This window comes from Aegilops tauschii, chromosome 1 (assembly GCF_002575655.3).
Source record: "Aegilops tauschii subsp. strangulata cultivar AL8/78 chromosome 1, Aet v6.0, whole genome shotgun sequence".
In the NCBI taxonomy this organism is placed as follows: domain Eukaryota; kingdom Viridiplantae; phylum Streptophyta; class Magnoliopsida; order Poales; family Poaceae; genus Aegilops; species Aegilops tauschii.
In genome coordinates, this window is record NC_053035.3 from 250817449 (window position 1) to 250835613 (window position 18165).

At 48.8% G+C, this 18165-nt stretch overlaps 1 protein-coding gene across 2 annotated transcripts; it reads right to left on the reverse strand.

The window, feature by feature from the left end:
- Nucleotides 1-15153: 15153 nt before the first annotated feature.
- LOC109744362 (lanC-like protein GCL2) lies at nucleotides 15154-17508 on the reverse strand. 2 transcript variants are annotated; one of them, XM_020303470.4, is made up of 6 exons: nucleotides 17159-17508; nucleotides 16890-17068; nucleotides 16674-16785; nucleotides 16419-16535; nucleotides 15997-16311; nucleotides 15154-15727 (listed from the first exon to the last, which is right to left on the reverse strand). In XM_020303470.4, the coding sequence occupies exons 1-6, from the start codon at nucleotides 17462-17464 to the stop codon at nucleotides 15389-15391; spliced, it is 1368 nt and encodes a 455-aa protein (XP_020159059.1). In that variant the 5' UTR covers nucleotides 17465-17508; the 3' UTR covers nucleotides 15154-15388. The 2 variants fall into 2 exon arrangements, with proteins under 2 accessions (XP_020159059.1, XP_040258791.1); XM_040402857.3 differs by having other exon boundaries at nucleotides 16674-16791.
- Between the last annotated feature and the right edge of the window lie 657 nt (nucleotides 17509-18165).

Here is an 18165-nt window from a genome sequence, read left to right on the forward strand (position 1 = left end):
GCTGTTGGTTATTGACCGGAGAGTCGTCTCGGTCATGTCTGCGTGTCTCCCGAACCCGTAGGGTCTACACACTTAAGGTTCGGTGACGCTAGGGTTGTAGAGATATTAGTATGCGGTAACCCGAAAGTTGTTCGGAGTCCCGGATGAGATCCCGGACGTCACGAGGAGTTCTGGAATGGTCCGGAGGTAAAGATTTATATATGGGAAGTCTTATTTTGGTCGCCGGAAAAGTTTCGCACTTTATCGGTATTGTACAGGGAGTGCCGAAAGGGGTCCGGGGGTCCACCAGCCCCGGGGGGGCCACATGGGCTGTAGGGGGTGCGCCTTGGCCTATATGGGCCAAGGGAACCAGCCCCAAGAGGCCCATGCGCCAAGAGATAAGATAAAGGGAGAGTCCTAAAGGGGGAAGGCACCTCCGAGGTGCCTTGGGGAGGAAGGACTCCTCCCTGGCCGCACCCTTCCTTGGAGGAAGGGCCAAGGCTGCGCCCCCCCCCCCTCTCCCTTGGCCCTATATATAGTGGGGGGGAGGGAGGGCAGCAAAACCCAAGCCCTGGCACCTCCCTCTCCCTCCCGTGACACCTCTTCCTCCCCGCTTGCGCTTGGCGAAGCCCTGCCGGGATCCCGCTACTTCCACCACCACGCCGTCGTGCTGCTGGATCTCCATCAACCTCTCCTCCCCCCTTGCTGGATCAAGAAGGAGGAGACGTCGCTGCTCCGTACGTGTGTTGAACGCAGAGGTGCCGTCCGTTCGGCGCTAGGATCATCGGTGATTTGGATCACGACGAGTACGACTCCATCAACCCCGTTCTCTTGAACGCTTCCGCTCGCGATCTACAAGGGTATGTAGATGCACTCCTTCCCTCTCGTTGCTAGTAAACTCCATAGATTGATCTTGGTGATGCGTAGAAAATTTTGAATTTCTGCTACGTTCCCCAACAGAAGGAGCAGCTCGGTGGTGCCCTGGTCACCACCTCCAGGACCAGAAAGAAGCCCCAGCTCGAGCGACAGTGGAGTCATCCACCAAAGCTCAGTTGGAAGACCACTGGAGGAGGCGAAGGAACCAACAGAGCGGGCCCCTCCCCGGTGGCCGGGAGGCCGGTGATGATGGTGCCGGGGAGGAGAGGGGAAGAGCGAAAAGACGAGGCGGCAGGTCGCCTGTATGAGATGAATGCGTCGGTGCAATCGTACTCTGACCTGACGGCCTGCCTCCCGCCTTCTCCGTCTTCCCTGGCTTCATCTTCATCAACACCTCTCCAGGGAAACGCCGACCTCGCGGTCCGGCGCTCCTCCCGAAGAGACGGCGTGTGACCTAGATGGCCAGGGCACTCGGAGCGCGTTGTGCCCCACCTTGGCAGGCAAGAAGGCGCCCTCCTCTTCGGCGTCACCCCCGGTTCCGAGGGGAGGGGTAGTGTTGGGATTACCAACGATCTCAAGCCCAGCACCCCAGATGGGCGCCAAGGATTCCAAGGACCTTGACGCCAGGACGACAAGCATAGAGCAGGATGCCACGCTCTCCACCAGGCGAACGGTCAAGGCCGTAGAGGCGAGCACTTCACCGCAATGGGGAAGCATGTTGTCTCCCGCGTCATGAACGGCTCGTCTACCACGCCGTCTCTGGACCTGGACCAGACTCACTCCCCAGACGTCGGCATGAGCGTTCGACGGTGTCAGCTCTATGCTATGGCCCGGCCCCGGGCTCTTCCCTTCAACATATTCAAGAGAAGGCGGAAAATGAAGGAGAAGGGATATGAGGATGAATGCCTCCGCCTCTCCCCCACTCCTCCTTTTATAGGCAAAGCCGGAGGCAGGGGGCTGATTCCCCGGCGTGTAAACGCCGTCCTCCTCCACCAACCCAAGAAGACCAGGCCCCCGCCTTGATGCTCTCCCGCACCACGCGCCTCCGTTACCTGCCCCGCGATGCATGCAGCATACGTGGCTAAAGATAAGTGCGTGGTGGGAAGAGTGAATTAGCGGTTTCTACCCCGTGCGTTAAAGTCATTCACGGGCCATTACAAAAAGTGGCCCCACCACAATTGGCTTTACACAACGCGTGGGAAGAACGGAAACCGGCCCGGACTCAAGATTAATGAAGAAGCAAAGAAGATCTCAAGGGGCCAACCTCTTCCATGACCCTGCCTGTGCACTTATTAGGGCCTACCCCGACGACGTCTGGCAGCGCGATCGGGGCAGGCCCGGGGACTTCTGTCGGTACAACAAACCTTGGGTCTGTTGCCCGAACTGTGCATAGGCCAGAAGGCAAGATTACAACACCATGACCAACACCAAGGCGCAGATCAAGAAGGCCAAATAGAAGCTAGAGAGATAAGATGCCACAAAGGGAAAAGCCTCCCTTGCTAGGCAGGCGGGCCTGTCAAGGACGAGGATCGTCCCGGCAGCGACCCCCAAGACCGCCTTGGCAAGCCTGTCGGGGCCCGCGGAAACACAACACTCCGCCAAGACTCCACCGCACCACCTCACCATGACACACGTCATCGATCAGTGCGGTGTCAAGCTCCAAAGTGACTAAGTGGCTGATATATGCCACCTGGCAGCCACTTCGTACAAAAAATATCTAGAGGCAACACCCGTCCTACGACGTGTCAAGCGAGCAGACGCGAAGCTGGCAACTGCTGGGCAAGCTACGATGTGACATTGAGCGGCGCATTTAATGCGCTCTGTCAGCCTGCAGAGTTAGGTATGATAGCACTATTTGCTATCTAATCAGTGCAGAATGACTGATTTGCCACTGTGGTGACCCCTTGATCTATAAAAGGAGGCACATGGCAACTAGAGAAAGGATTCGGACCTTTGTACACTCATACGCGCGTAGCCGTTCTCGCCCCGAGGCAACCCTGTCGGGCAGAGCGCTATGTTTTCCACCATATTCCACCATCAATCCACCAAAGCAGGAGTAGGGTTTTACGCCTCACGGCGGCCCGAACCTGGGTAAAAGCTGTTGGAAATATGCCCTAGAGGCAATAATAAAATGGTTATTATTATATTTCCTTGTTCATGATAATTGTCTATTATTCATGCTATAATTATATTAACCAGAAACCATAATACATGTGTGAATACATAGACCACAACATGTCCCTAGTAAGCCTCTAGTTGACTAGCTCGTTGATCAATAGATGGTCGTGGTTTCCTGACCATGGACATTGGATGTCGTTGATAACGGGATCACATCATTGGGAGAATGATGTGATGGACAAGACCCAATCCTAAGCATAGCACAAGATTGTGTAGTTCGTTTTGCTAGAGCTTTTCTAATGTCAGGTATCGTTTCCTTAGACCATAAGATTGTGCAACTCCCGGATACCGTAGGAATGCTTTGGGTGTATCAAATGTCACAACGTAACTGGGTGACTATAAAGATGCACTACAGGTGTCTCTGAAAGTGTCTATTGGGTTGGCACGAATCGAGACTGGGATTTGTCACTCCGTGTGACAGAGAGGTATCTCTGGGCCCACTCAGTAATGCATCATCATAATGAGCTCAATGTGACTAATGAGTTAGCCACGGCATCATGCGTTACGGAACAAGTAAAGAGACTTGCCGGTAACGAGATTGAACAAGGTATAGGGATACCGATGATCGAATCTCGGGCAAGTAACATACCGATAGACAAAGGGAATTGTATACGAGATTGATTGAATCCCCGACATCGTGGTTCATCCGATGAGATCATCGTGGAACATGTGGGAGCCAATATGGGTATCCAGATCCCGCTATTGGTTATTGGCCGGAGAGGTGTCTCTGTCATGTCTGCATGGTTCCCGCACCCGTAGGGTCTAGACACTTAAGGTTCGGTGACGCTAGAGTTGTAATGGGAATAGTATGTGGTTACCGAAGGTAGTTCGGAGTCCCGGATGAGATCTCGGCCGTCACGAGGAGTTCCGGAATGGTCCGGAGGTGAAGATCGATATATTGGACGAAGGGTATTGGAGTCCGGAAGTGTTCCGGGGGTACCAGGCTATGGCCAGCATGACCGAAAGGTGTTTCGGGGCCCCGGCAAGTGTTGCAGGGCCTCATGGGCCAAGGGGAGGGGGAAAACCAGCCCACTAAGGGTTGTGCGCCCCCACACCCTTTCCCACGTTACTTGGGGAGGTGGGGCGCCTCCACCTGGCTTGGGAGGCAAGCCTCCACCTGCTTGGCTTGGGGGGCAAGTCTCCCTAGGGTTTCCCTAGGGAGATCCAATCTGCCCTAGCCGCCGCCCCCTAGGGGAAACCCTAGGGCGCCTCCCCTCTATCCCCTTCCCTCTATATATAGTGAGGGGGTGGGAGGGCAGCCGCACCCTTCCCCTGGCGCAGCCCTCCCCCTCTCCAACTCCTCCTCCTCCTCCTCCGTAGTGCTTAGCAAAGCTCTGCCGGAGAACCACGAGCTCCATCGCCACCACGTCGTCGTGCTGCTGGAGTTCTCTCTCAACTTCTCCTCTCCCCTTGCTGGATCAAGAGGGAGGAGACGTCCCCGGGCTGTACGTGTGTTTAACGCGGAGGCGCCGTCCGTTCGGCGCTAGATCAGATCTTCCGCGATTTGAATCGCCGCGAGTACGACTCCATCAATCGCGTTCTTGTAACGCTTCCGCTTAGCAATCTTCAAGGGTATGAAGATGCACCCCCTCTCTCTCGTTGTTAGCATCTCCTAGATTGATCTTGGTGACATGTAGGAAAATTTTAAATTATTGCTACGTTACCCAACATTGGCATTGAGAGCTAGGTCTATGCGTAGATTCTATGCACGAGTAGAACACAAGTAGTTGTGGGCGATGATTTGGTCAATTTGCTTGCCGTTACTAGTCCTGTCTTGATTTGGCGGCATTGTGGGATGAAGCGGCTCAGACCGACCTTACACGTACGCTTACGTGAGACAGGTTCCACCGACTGACATGCACTTGTTGCATAAGGTGGCTAGCGGGTGTCTGTTTCTCCCACTTTAGTCGAATCGGATTCGATGAAGAGTGTCCTTATGAAGGGTAAATAGCAATTGGCATATCACCGTTGTGGCTTTTGCGTAGGTAAGAAATGTTCTTGCTAGAAACCCATAGCAGCCACGTAAAACATGCAAACAACAATTAGAGGACGCCTAACTTGTTTTTGCAGGGTATGCCATGTGATGTGATATGGCCAAAAGGATGTGATGAATTATATATGTGATGTATGAGATTGATCATGTTCTTGTAATAGGAATCACGACTTGCATGTCGATGAGTATGACAACCGGCAGGAACCATAGGAGTTGTCTTAATTTATTTTATGACCTGCGAGTCAATGTAAACGCCATGTAATTAGTTTACTTTATTGCTAACCGTTAGCCATAGTAGTAGAAGTAAAAGTTGGCGAGACAACTTCATGAAGACACGATGATGGAGATCATGGTGTCATGCCGGTGACGATGGTGATCATGCCGCGCCTCGAAGATGGAGATCAAAGGCGCAAGATGATATTGGCCATATCATGTGACTTTATGAATTGCATGTGATGTTTATCATGTTTGCATCTTATTTGCTTAGAACGACGGTAGCATAAATAAGATGATCCCTCACAAAATTTCAAGGAAGTGTTCCCCCTAACTGTGCACCATTGCGAAGGATCGTTGTTTCGAAGCACCACGTGATGATCAGGTGTGATAGATTCTAACGTTCGCATACAACGGGTGTAAGCTAGATTTACACATGCGAAACACTTAGGTTGACTTGATGATCCTAGCATGTACAGACATGGCCTCGGAACACAAGAGACCGAAAGGTCGAACATGAGTCGTATAGTAGATGCAATCAACATGGAGATGTTCACCGTTGATGACTAGTCCGTCTCACATGATGATCGGACACGGCCTAGTCGATTCGGATCATGTATCACTTAGATGAATAGAGGGATGTCTATCTAAGTGGGAGTTCATTAATAATTTGATTAGATGAACTTAATTATCATGAACCTAGTCTAAATTGTCTTTGCAAATTATGTTGTGGATTAATAGCTCGCGCTTTAGCTCCTTGTTTTAATACGTTCCTAGAGAATAGACTAAGTTGAAAGATATTGTAAGCAATTGTGCGGAATACGGCCGTAGTCTGAGGATTGTCCTCACTCCTACGCAGAAGGCTTCTGTCCTTGATGCACCGCTCGGTGTGCCAACCCCTTTGGCGTCGTCTGTGGATATTGTGAACATCTGGCAGACACGTTCCGATGAGTACCTGATAGTTTAGTGCGACATGCTTTACGGCTTAGAGTCGGGGCTCCAAAAGCGTTTTGAATGCCATGGAACATATGAGATGTTCCAAGAGTTGAAATTGGTATTTCAGGTTCATGCCTGTGTTGGGAGGTTTGAGACCTCTGACAAGATCTTTGCCTACTAGATGGAGGACAATAGCTCAGCCAGTGAGCATGTGCTCAGAATGTCTGGGTACTTCAATCGCTTGAATCAAGTGGGAGTTAATCTTCCAGATAAGAGAGTGATTGACAAAGTTCTCTTGTCACTATCACCAAGCTACTAGAGTTTTGTGATGAACTATAACATGCAAGGGAAGATGATCCCGGAGTTGTTCGTCATGCTTAAGGCCGTGAAGGTAGAAATCAAGAAGAAGCATCAAGTATTGATGGTTAACAAGACCACTGGTTTCAAGAAAGGCAAGGGCTAGAAGGGAAACTTCATGAATGGCAAGCCAGTTGCCGCTCCAGTGAAGAAACCCATGAACCCAAAACCCGAGACGAAGTGCTTCTATTAGGGGAATGGTCACTGATAGCGGAACTGCCTCAAATACTTGGTAGATAAGAAGGCTGGCAACTTCAACAAAAGTATATTTGATATATGTGTTATTGATGTGTACCTTACTAATACTCCTAGTAGCACATGTGTATTAGATACCAGTTCAGTTGCTAAAATTGGTAACTCGAAACAAATGCTACGGAATATACGGAGACTAGCTAAGGGCGAGGTGACGATATGTTTTGGAAGTGTATCCAAAGATGATATGATCACCATCGCATGCTCCCTCTACCTTCGGGATTAGTGTTGAACCCAAATAAATGTTGTTTGCATTGGTGTTTGCATTGAGCGTGAACATGATTAGATCATGTTTATTGCAATACAGTTATTCATGTAAGTCAGAGAATAATGGTTATTCTATTTACATGAATAATACCTTCTATGGTCATGCACCCAATGTGAATGGTTTATTGAATCTTGGTCGTAGTGATACACATGTTCATAACATTGATGCCAAAAGATGTAGAGTTGATAATGATAGTACCACTTTCTTGTGGCACTGCCGCTTAGGTCATATTGGTGTAAAGCGCATGAAGAACCTCCATGCTAATGGACTTTTGGAGTCACTTGATTTTGAATCACCTGACACATGCGAACCATGCCTCATAGGCAAGATGACTAAAACCCCGTTTTCTGGAACAATGGAACGGGCAAGTGACTTGTTGGAAATCACACATGCTGATGTGTGCGGTCTGATGAGTGTTGACGCACGCAGTGGATATCATTATTTTCTCACCATCACCAATGAATTGAGTAGATATGGGTATATTTACTTAATGAAGCATAAGTCTGAAACGTTTGAAAAGTTCAAGCAATTTCGGAGTGAAGTTGAGAATCATCATAACAAGAAGATCAAGTTCCTACGATCTGATCAAGGGGAGAGTATCTGAGTTATGAGTTTGGCAATCACTAAAGACAAGGTGGAATCGTTTCACAGTTGATGCCACTTGGAACACCATAGCGTAATGGTGTGTCCGAACGTCGTAATCGCACCCTATTGAATATGGTGCGATCTATGATGTCTCTTACCGATCTACCACTATCATTTTGGGGTTATGCATTAGAGACAATTACATTCACTTGAAATAAGGCACCATCTAAGTCCGTGAAGACGACACCGTATGAACTATGGTTTGGCAAGAAACCTAAGTTGTTGTTTCTTAAGGTTTGGGGCTACGATGCTTATGTCGATAGGCTTCGGCCAGAAAAGCTCGAACCCAAAGCGGAAAATTGTGTCTTCATAGAATACCCAAACAAGACGATTGGGTATACCTTCTATCTCAGATCTGAGGGCAAAGTGTTTGTCTCTATGAACATGTCCTTTCTCAAGAAAGAGTTTCTCTCGAAAGAATTGAGTGGGAGGAAGATATAACTTGATGAGGTTGTTGAACCTTTACTTCAACCAGAGAGTAGCGCAGCACAGAAAGTGTTTCTGTGGCACCTACCTCAGTTGAAGAGAAAGCTAATGATGATGATCATGGAGCTTCAGATCAAGTTACTATCGAACCTCGTAGGTCGACAAGGGTGTGTACAACTTCTCAGTGGTAACCCTATCTTAAAGGTCATGTTGCTGGACAACGATGAACCTATGAGCTATGGAGAAGCGATGGTGGGCCCGGATTCCAACAAATGGCTAGGAGTCATGAAATCCAAGATAGGATCCATGTATGAGAACAAAGTATGGACTTTGGTGGACTTGCCCGATGATCGGCAAGCCATAGAATAAATGGATCTTTAAGAAGAAGACAGACACTGATGGTAATGTAACCATTTATGAAGCTCGACTTGTCTCAAAGAAGTTTTCTACAAGTTCAAGGAGTTGACTGTGATGAGACTCTCTCAATCATAGCGATGCTAAAGTCTGTTAGAATTTTGTTAGTAGTTGCTGCATTTTCATTTACGAAATCTGGAAGATGGATGTCAAAACAAAGTTTCCTTGACGGTTTTCGTGAGGAAAGGCTGTATGTGATACAACCAGAAGGTTTTGTCGATCCTAAGGATGCTAAAAGGTATGCAAACTCCAGCGATCCTTCTATGGACTGGAGCAAGCATCTCGGAGTTGGAACATGCACTTTGATGAGGTGATCAAAGCATTTGGGTTTATACAAAGTTTGCAAGAAACTTGTATTTGCAAGAAAGTGAGTGGGAGCACTACAACATTTTGATAAGTATATGTGGATGACATATTGTTGATCAGAAATGATGTAGAATTTCTGGAAAGCATAAAGGGTTATTTGAATGGAGTTTTTCAAAGGAAGACCTGTGTAAAACTGCTTACATGTTGGGTATCAAGATCTATAGAGATAGATCAAGACGCCTGATAAGACTTTCACAGAGAACATACCTTGACATGATCTTGAAGGAGTTCAAGATGGATCAGTCAAAGAAGGAGTTCTTGCCTGAGTTGTAAGGTGTGAAGTTAAGACTTGAAGCTCGACCACAGCAGAAGAAAGAGAAAGGACGAAAGTCATCCCCTATGCCTTAGCCATAGGCTCCATATGATATGCCATGTTGTGTACCGCGATGTGCCTTGCCACGTGTCTGGCAAGGGGGTATAAGAGTGATCCGGGAATGGATCATTGGACAGCGGTCAAAATTGTCCTTGAGAATAAGGAAATGTTTCTCGATTATGGAGGTGATGAAGAGTTTGTTGGGGATCGTAACAGAAATTTAAAATTTTCTACGCATCACCAAGATCAATCTATGGAGTCATCTAGCAACGAGAGAGAGAGGAGTGCAGCTACATACCCTTGTAGATCGCGAGCGGAAGCGTTCAAGAGAACGGGGTTGATGGAGTCGCACTCGTCGTGATCCAAATCACCGATGATCCTAGCGCCGAACGGACGGCACCTCCGCGTTCAACACACGTACGTACTCATCGTGATCCAAATCACCATGATCCTAGCGCCGAACGGACGGCACCTCCGCGTTCAACACACGTACGGAGCGGAGACGTCTCCTCCTTCTTGATCCAGCAAGGGGGAAGGAGAAATTGATGGAGATCCAGCAGCACGATGGCGTGGTGGTGGAAGCAGCGGGATTCCAGCAGGGCTTCGCCAAGCGCTACTGGAGGAGGAAGAGGTGTCACGGGAGGGAGAGGGAGGCGCCAGGGCTTAAGGGTGCGGCTGCCCTCCCTCCCCTCCACTATATATAGGGGCTAGGGGGCGCATGCCCCCCTTGGAGATCCCATCTAGGGGGGGCGGCGGCCCCCGGGGCGGCGGCCCCTCGGGCGGCAACGGCCCCCTTAGGGTTTCCAACCAGTGGGGCGCATGCCCCCTCGGGGGGCAACGGCCCCCTAGGGTTTCCAACCCTAAGCGCCTTGGGCCCTTGGGTGGGGCGCACCAGCCCACCAGGGGCTGGTTCCCACGCCACTTCAGCCCATGGGACCCTCCGGGATAGGTGGCCCCACCCGGTGGACCCCCGGGACCCTTCCGGTGGTCCAGGTACAATACCGGTGACCCCCGAAACTCTCCCGGTGGCCGAAACTGGACTTCCTATATATAAATCTTTACCTCCGGACCATTCCAGAACTCCTCGTGACGTCCGGGATCTCATCCGGGACTCCGAACAACTTTCGGTTAACCACATACTAATATCTCTACAACTCTAGCGTCACCGAACCTTAAGTGTGTAGACCCTACGGGTTCGGGAGACACGTAGACATGACCGAGACAACTCTCCAGTCAATAACCAACAGCGGGATCTGGATACCCATGTTGGCTCCCACATGCTCCACGATAATCTCATCGGATGAACCACGATGTCGAGGATTCAATCAATCCCGTATACAATTCCCTTTGTCTATCGGTACAATACTTGCCCGAGATTCGATCGTCGGTATACCGATACCTTGTTCAATCTCGTTGCGGCAAGTCTCTTTACTCGTTCCCGTAACACATCATCCTGTGAACAACTCCTTGATCACATTGAGCTCATTATGATGATGTCCTACCGAGTGGGCCCAGAGATACCTCTCCGTCATACGGAGTGACAAATCCCAGTCTCGATTCGTGCCAACCCAACAGATACTTTCGAGGATACCCGTAGTGTACCTTTATAGCCACCCAGTTACGTTGTGACGTTTGGCACACCCAAAGTACCCTTACGGTATCCGGGAGTTGCACAATCTCATGGTCTAAGGAAAAGGATACTTGACATTAGAAAAGCTTTAGCAGACGAACTACACGATCTTGTGCTATGCTTAGGATTGGGTCTTGTCCATCACATCATTCTCCTAATGATGCGATCCCGTTATCAATGACATCCAATGTCCATGGTTAGGAAACCATAACCATCTATTGATCAACGAGCCAGTCAACTAGAGGCTCACTAGGGACATGTTGTGGTCTATGTATTCACAGATGTATTTCGGTTTCCAGTTAATACAATTATAGCATGAACAATAGACAATTATCATGAACAAGGAAATACAATAATAACCATTTTATTATTGCCTCTAGGGCATATTTCCAACAGAGTTCGACGTAAAGGGTTACGTCGATGCAAGCTATCCGCATGACTCTGAGTAGCAAACCAGATACGTATAGTGGAGCAACCATTTGGAATAGCTCCAAGTGGAGCATAGTAGCAACATCTACAATATGAAATAGAGATTTGCGAAGAACACACGGATCTGAATGTTGCAGACCCGTTGACTAAAACCTCTCTCGTAAGCATAACATGATCAAACCCTGGAACTCATTGAGTGTTAATCACATGATGATGTGAACTAGATTATTGACTCTAGTAAACTCTTGGGTGTTAGTCACATGGCGATGTGAACTATGAGTGTTGATCACATGGCGATGTGAACTAGATTATTGACTTTAGTGCAAGTGGGAGACTGTTGGAAATATGCCCTAGAGGCAATAATAAAATGGTTATTATTATATTTCCTTGTTCATGATAATTGTCTATTATTCATGCTATAATTGTATTAACCGCAAACCGTAATACATGTGTGAATACATAGACCACAACATGTCCCTAGTAAGCCTCTAGTTGACTAGCTCGTTGATCAATAGATGGTCGTGGTTTCCTGACCATGGACATTGGATGTCGTTGATAACGACATCACATCATTGGGAGAATGATGTGATGGACAAGACCCAATCCTAAGCACAGCACAAGATCGTGTAGTTCGTTTTGCTAGAGCTTTTCTAATGTCAAGTATCGTTTCCTTAGACCATGAGAGTGTGCAACTCCCAGATACCGTAGGAATGCTTTGGGTGTATCAAACGTCACAACGTAACTGTGTGACTATAAAGGTGCACTACAGGTGTCTCTAAAAATGTCTGTTGGGTTGGCACGAATCGAGACTGGGATTTGTCACTCTGTGTGACGGAGAGGTATCTCTGGGCCCACCCGGTAATGCATCATCATAATGAGTCAATGTGACTAATGAATTAGCCACGGGATCATGCATTACGGAACGAGTAAAGAGACTTGCCGGTAACGAGATTGAACAAGGTATAGGAATACCGACGATCGAATCTCGGTCAAGTAACATACCGATAGACAAAGGGAATTGTATACGAGATTGATTGAATCCCCGACATCGTGGTTCATCCGATGAGATCATCGTGGAACATGTGGGAGCCAATATGGGTATCCAGATCCCGCTATTGGTTATTGGCCGGAGAGGTGTCTCGGTCATGTCTGCATGGTTCCCGAACCTGTAGGGTCTACACACTTAAGGTTCGGTGACGCTAGAGTTGTAATGGGAATAGTATGTGGTTACCGAAGGTAGTTCGGAGTCCCGGATGAGATCCCGGACGTCATGAGGAGTTCCGGAATGGTCCGGAGGTGAAGATCGATATATTGGACGAAGGGTATTGGAGTCCGGAAGTGTTCCGGGGGTACTAGGCTATGGCCAGCATGACCGAAAGGTGTTTCGGGTCCCCGGCAAGTGTTGCGGGGCCTCATGGGCCAAGGGGAGGGGGGAAACCAGCCCACTAAGGGGCTGTGCGCCCCCACACCCTTTCCCACGTTACTTGGGGAGGTGTGGCGCCTCCACCTGGCTTGGGAGGCAACCCTCCACCTGCTTGGCTTGGGGGGCAAGTCTCCCTAGGGTTTCCCTAGGGAGATCCAATCTGCCCTAAGCTGCCGCCCCCTAGGGGAAACCCTAGGGTGCCTCCCCCCTCTCCCCTTCCCCTATATATAGTGAGGGGGTGGGAGGGCAGCCGCACCCTTCCCCTGGCGCAGCCCTCCCCGTCTCCAACTCCTCCTCCTCCGTAGTGCTTAGCGAAGCTCTGCCGGAGAACCACGAGCTCCATCGCCACCACGCCGTCGTGCTGCTGGAGTTCTCCCTCAACTTCTCCTCTCCCCTTGCTGGATCAAGAAGGAGGAGACGTCCCCGGGCTGTATGTGTGTTGAACGCGGAGGCGCCGTCCGTTCGGCGCTAGATCGGATCTTCCGCGATTTGAATCGCCGCGAGTACGACTCCATCAATCGCGTTCTTGTAACGCTTCTGCTTAGCGATCTTCAAGGGTATGAAGATGCACTCCCTCTCTCTCGTTGCTAGCATCTCCTAGATTGATCTTGGTGACACATAGGAAAGTTTTGAATTATTGCTACGTTACCCAACAAAAACTGCTCGTGTGATCTCTGTCGTGCTGCCTCGCGCTCTTCTGCTCTTTGTGCAACGTGTCATCCCCCCGCCGAACCAGAAAAAGGGACCGTTGGTCCCATAGGTGGCCATGGTTTCCCGCGACAACTTTCAAATTCGAGAATTTTAGGGCTTCCCTTCTGGGTTTCAATGAGGTGGTTTCTAACATCTGGAGTGAGCACTCTGATCATTCGAACCATACCAAGCCCTTCACCACAACTTAATAAAACCGACACTCACCTCTTTGATGGAGCCGGAGCTTGTTCTCTAACACGCCAAAATTCAGCACCATGCCGCCCTTCGGATCATCCTACACCTTGACATAGCGCAAGAACAACGATCTCGGTCGCATGCTGAATTTCACCTTCATGCAACGCTCAAAAGGAGGGTCACTTGTTTAGCGGTGCTTGAGAGAGCACACAAAAAAAGGTGCAAGCCTCTCCAATCTTAAGGAGGGTGAAGCAAAGACCATGTTTTTCCATCTTCGGGTCAACGTAAGACGTAGAAAGAACCATGTCCACTAGATCAAGCAAACCATGGTTGGGTCACGAAGCATGACCACAAAGAGGGCATCATTCATGCACACTTCTCCGGTGTAATGAGCAAAGGTGGCACTAGGGACAATGATTTCAATTTGGACGAGCTTGACTTGGATCCCCAAGATTTGTCCTCTATTGGGGAACCTATCTCCGAGGAGGAGGTTGAGAGGCCATAAACCAATGTCAGGTGACAAAGCACCCGGACCGGACGGGTTCATCGGTCTCTTCTTCAAGAAGTGTTGGGGCATCATCAAGGATGATGTCATGCAAGTAATACCCCTGTTCGTCAACCTCCACACTTCCAACCTTCATTAGCTCAACTCCAGGAATGTTGTCCTCCTCCCGAAGGAGGGTGCTGAGAAAAGCACCGAGTACCGCCCCATTAGCCTTACCCACATGGTGACCAAAATTATTGCGAAAATTCTCACCATCAGGCTTACCCGTCATATGCGCACCTTAGTCTCCCACGCCGAAAGTGCTTTCATCAAGACGAGAAGCATCCACGATAAGTTCGCGTATGTGAGGAACCTCATGCGCCGGCTCCATAAGTGCAAGACCCCCACCCTACTTTTGAAGGTCGACATCCGAAAGGCTCTTGACTCGGTGAGATGGGAGTTCCTCCTTGATCTACTTTAGCGTAGGGGATTCCCGAGCATCTTTCATGGTTGGGTCTCCACACTGCTATGCACCTCCTCTTCCTGGTACAGCTGAATGGTATTGCCGACAACCCTATCGCCCATGGGTGTGGTCTTCGACAGGGCGACCCGTTGTCCCCTCTACTCTTCGTAGCTGAATGGTATTGCCGACAACCCTATCGCCCATGGGTGTGGTCTTCGACAGGGCGACCCGTTGTCCCCTCTACTCTTCGTTCCATTGACCCCCTCCAAAAAAGCCAAACAAACACACAGTCAGCAGTCAGATATGAATCCCAAAGTACATGTGCAATAGTTTCAAGGTTAGAGGTGTTTTCCAACTACATCAGAAATAATGAAATGTGGATGGTCAAGGTTGAGACAAGTACGTTAGAAATAATGAAATGTGGAGAGCCAAGGTTGAGAACATAAAAATGTTCATGATCATGGGTCAAAAAGAGCACTTCCTCGTTGTTAAAAGAAAAGACTACATCTTAAAGTTTAAGCAAGGAAAGGCTACATCCACATTTCATCCCAAAGGAATCGCCCTGGCTGCTGGCCATGGTATCATTTGCATCCCAAAGTACTCATTTCATTCAATAGGCACTATTCAACACAAAGATGAGCATTATTACCAGAACCCCCTCACAAACATATTTTACAAAGGTGCAAGTTTGCAGAGTCAGAAACACTAAAATTTACAAGGATATCAACCGCACTAAGGTACATTTTACAGGGTAGATAAGAACACAAGTACTCTCTCCGTCCCAAAATGTAAGATCATTTTTGACACAGATTGTTTGGACTGACGGATCGCTGGGCCTACATACATTGATGCTGGGACTCAAAGTTCATAGGCGGGGAACCTTGATTCCGAGGGGTTAACCATGTCTAAAAGGAGATACGCCATCCCAGCCTTTCCTTCAAACAATGAAAACGGACGGTCACCACCATGCATGGCCTCCTCAGCAATCAATCGATCAGCATTTTCAAGCAGAAAGCAAGCAAAAGCCTTAGCCCGGTAGAGGTACTCAACATTGCCGGTTAGCCTATAAAGTGAGAGGAATACATAGGCATTCCCGCTTATACCGTGGCATATTCCAACTCGCTTGAGAAGACCACGGTTCCAGACAACTTCAGCAGCCTCTGCAGCGGACTGCTTGAAGTGATCATCTTGGAAGACCTGAAACACAAACGGTTAGCTCATCACTGTGATCAAAGGGAAAGTTTAGTTAATAGAACACTATTGCTTGGCTGCTCATTAGTCATAGCTAAAACTTGTGCCAAAGCCTAATTGGTCGTCAGTAAAAACTCCTGCTGAGGCCTGAACAAACTTGCCTATGTGGAGATGCATGCACAACTTCCCAGACGGGTATGCATAAGTGGTGTGAATAAGATGCATACATACTCAGGAAGATCCTATAGACTAACTCTATACAGATGCAGCAATACCTGATATGCCTTAGCAAGTGTAAGAGCAACACCAGGGGCACCATGGCACCAATGCACCAGGCGATCGGATTCGCTGTCTTCACTCGAGGGGTAGTTTCCACTTGGAAACCGGTTACTGATCATGTACCGCAGAGTATTCTTCACGTCATCCTGCTCATCCAGCTTCAATTCAGTGTGCATGAGAACATGCATGATTCCAGCGAGTCCATGGGCAGCACCCCAGTACTTCTTCCCATGCCACTCATACATCAGCGGGCAGCTCCCCTTGTTCGACAGCTTCCTTCCCTCCATAATTATGTCCTTTGCCACAGAACTCTGCCTCATTGCAGCGGTTTTGCATGATTAGATAAGTTGTACCTTTCACATTGTTCTACAGAAACAAATAATGTGAAAAGAGGAACAGAATCACAGTGTCAACATACAATGTGTTCGGCAGGAATTGTCTTGTCACTGAGATGCTCATTCAGGAACAAACAAGCCCACAAATAACCCGCCCTTCCATACAGCAGCTCATTTGGAACTTTCTCTGTGATAATTATCTACAAGATCACAAATGTAAGACAACTCTGTCAACAACATTAGGTATACCATCCGTGACTCTAGAACCATGTAGCAAAATAGCACAGAATTTAACATACAGACTGAAGAACCGAAATTACGCTTAATAGAAGCTTCACCTCATCAAACGAGCTCAGAAAGTTGGTCTCCATCAACTGATCATTGCAATGCTTTGCAATCACTGCTCCGAGAGCGCAGACGCCGGCCCTCCCACATATGAAAGTCAAGAACCTGCGCCTTGCAACCAGGCGACCATTTCACATGAATTAACAACGACCGGAACAATCTAACCAAAACAACTACAAAACTGAAACAATGAGGAGTCGCCATCGTACGGCAGGCCAAGCGACGCGGCATCGCAGGCTTGGACGATCTCGCTGGCGAGGTTGAGATCACGGCGGTCGCCGGTGACCTGGAAGGACTTGAACAGCAGGAGCGCCGTCCCGAGCGCGCCCGTGTAGAGCGTGTAGTCCGTCACATGGCCCCCCGTCCTAGTCCATGTCTCTTGCACGACCTGCAGGGCACAATCAATCAGTCGAGCACCTCGCGCGCGCGCGCCCCGAAATGAAACCACAACACAGGCAGTGAAGCAGAGACGGCGTGCCTTGTCTTTGAGCCGGAGGGCGGCGCGGAGGAGCCGGTCGGAGAGCCTGGGGTAGGGGAGCGAGAGCAGGCCGCGGAGCCCGGCGGCGGGAGGGTCGCCGCCGTCGGGTGCCTCGGCGACGAAGTCGGGGAGGTCGTTGGGGAAGAAGCGGTCGGCCATGGCTGCTGCGGCGCCGTGCGCGCGTCGGCGCTTCGTGGCGTGTCGGTAGGAGGGGGAGGAGGAGGAGGAGGAAGAGGAAGACTCGCCGTGCGGGGGCTGCCGGGCGTGGTGGAGGCCTTCCACCTTCTCGTCATCGCCATTTCCCATATTTTTCTGCTGGGTTCCTCGGCGACGCTGGCACGTCTGTGGTGAGCTTCGACACGTGGAGTACCGGCTGTCCCTTTCTTCTGGAGCATGCCGGAGTTGCTCACCGCTTCAATGTCAGGAGCCAATCTGTTTAAAACATTTTAAGAATTAGGAACATTTACGTTCAAAAAAGTTTAGGAACATTTAAAGCGTGAAGAAGATGGCAACAATGTTTGCAATATTTCAAACTTTGCTTCGGGTACACCCCTAAACAAGTTTACATATTTCAATATTTCAATGCAGATTAAAGATAAGATTAGAAGTTACCTATTCAATCAAAAAATAGTACAGTCTTTTGTATCCAAATCACCTATGATCTGCAGGCTAATATGACGATAGCCTTAAGTCACTTTAAGATTCATGTGAACTTAAACTTTTAAGGGAGGGTGTAAAGCAAAACTTTTCAATGAGATTTGGTTGTAGATACATGATTATTTGGAGTAATATTATGAGGACTAGAACTAAAAAATAAATATAATTTACTATGTTTAATTATTTTTAGCTGTGAAAATATGTGTTTAAATATAAAATATAATGGAATAAAAATTTGCATGCATGTTTGCATGTTGAAGTGAGCTTTTATCTATGTATAGTTGCATGTCAACATAGGGAAGTGGATTTGTAACACCCGGATGCTCCATACCCCTATATGAACATTAAAT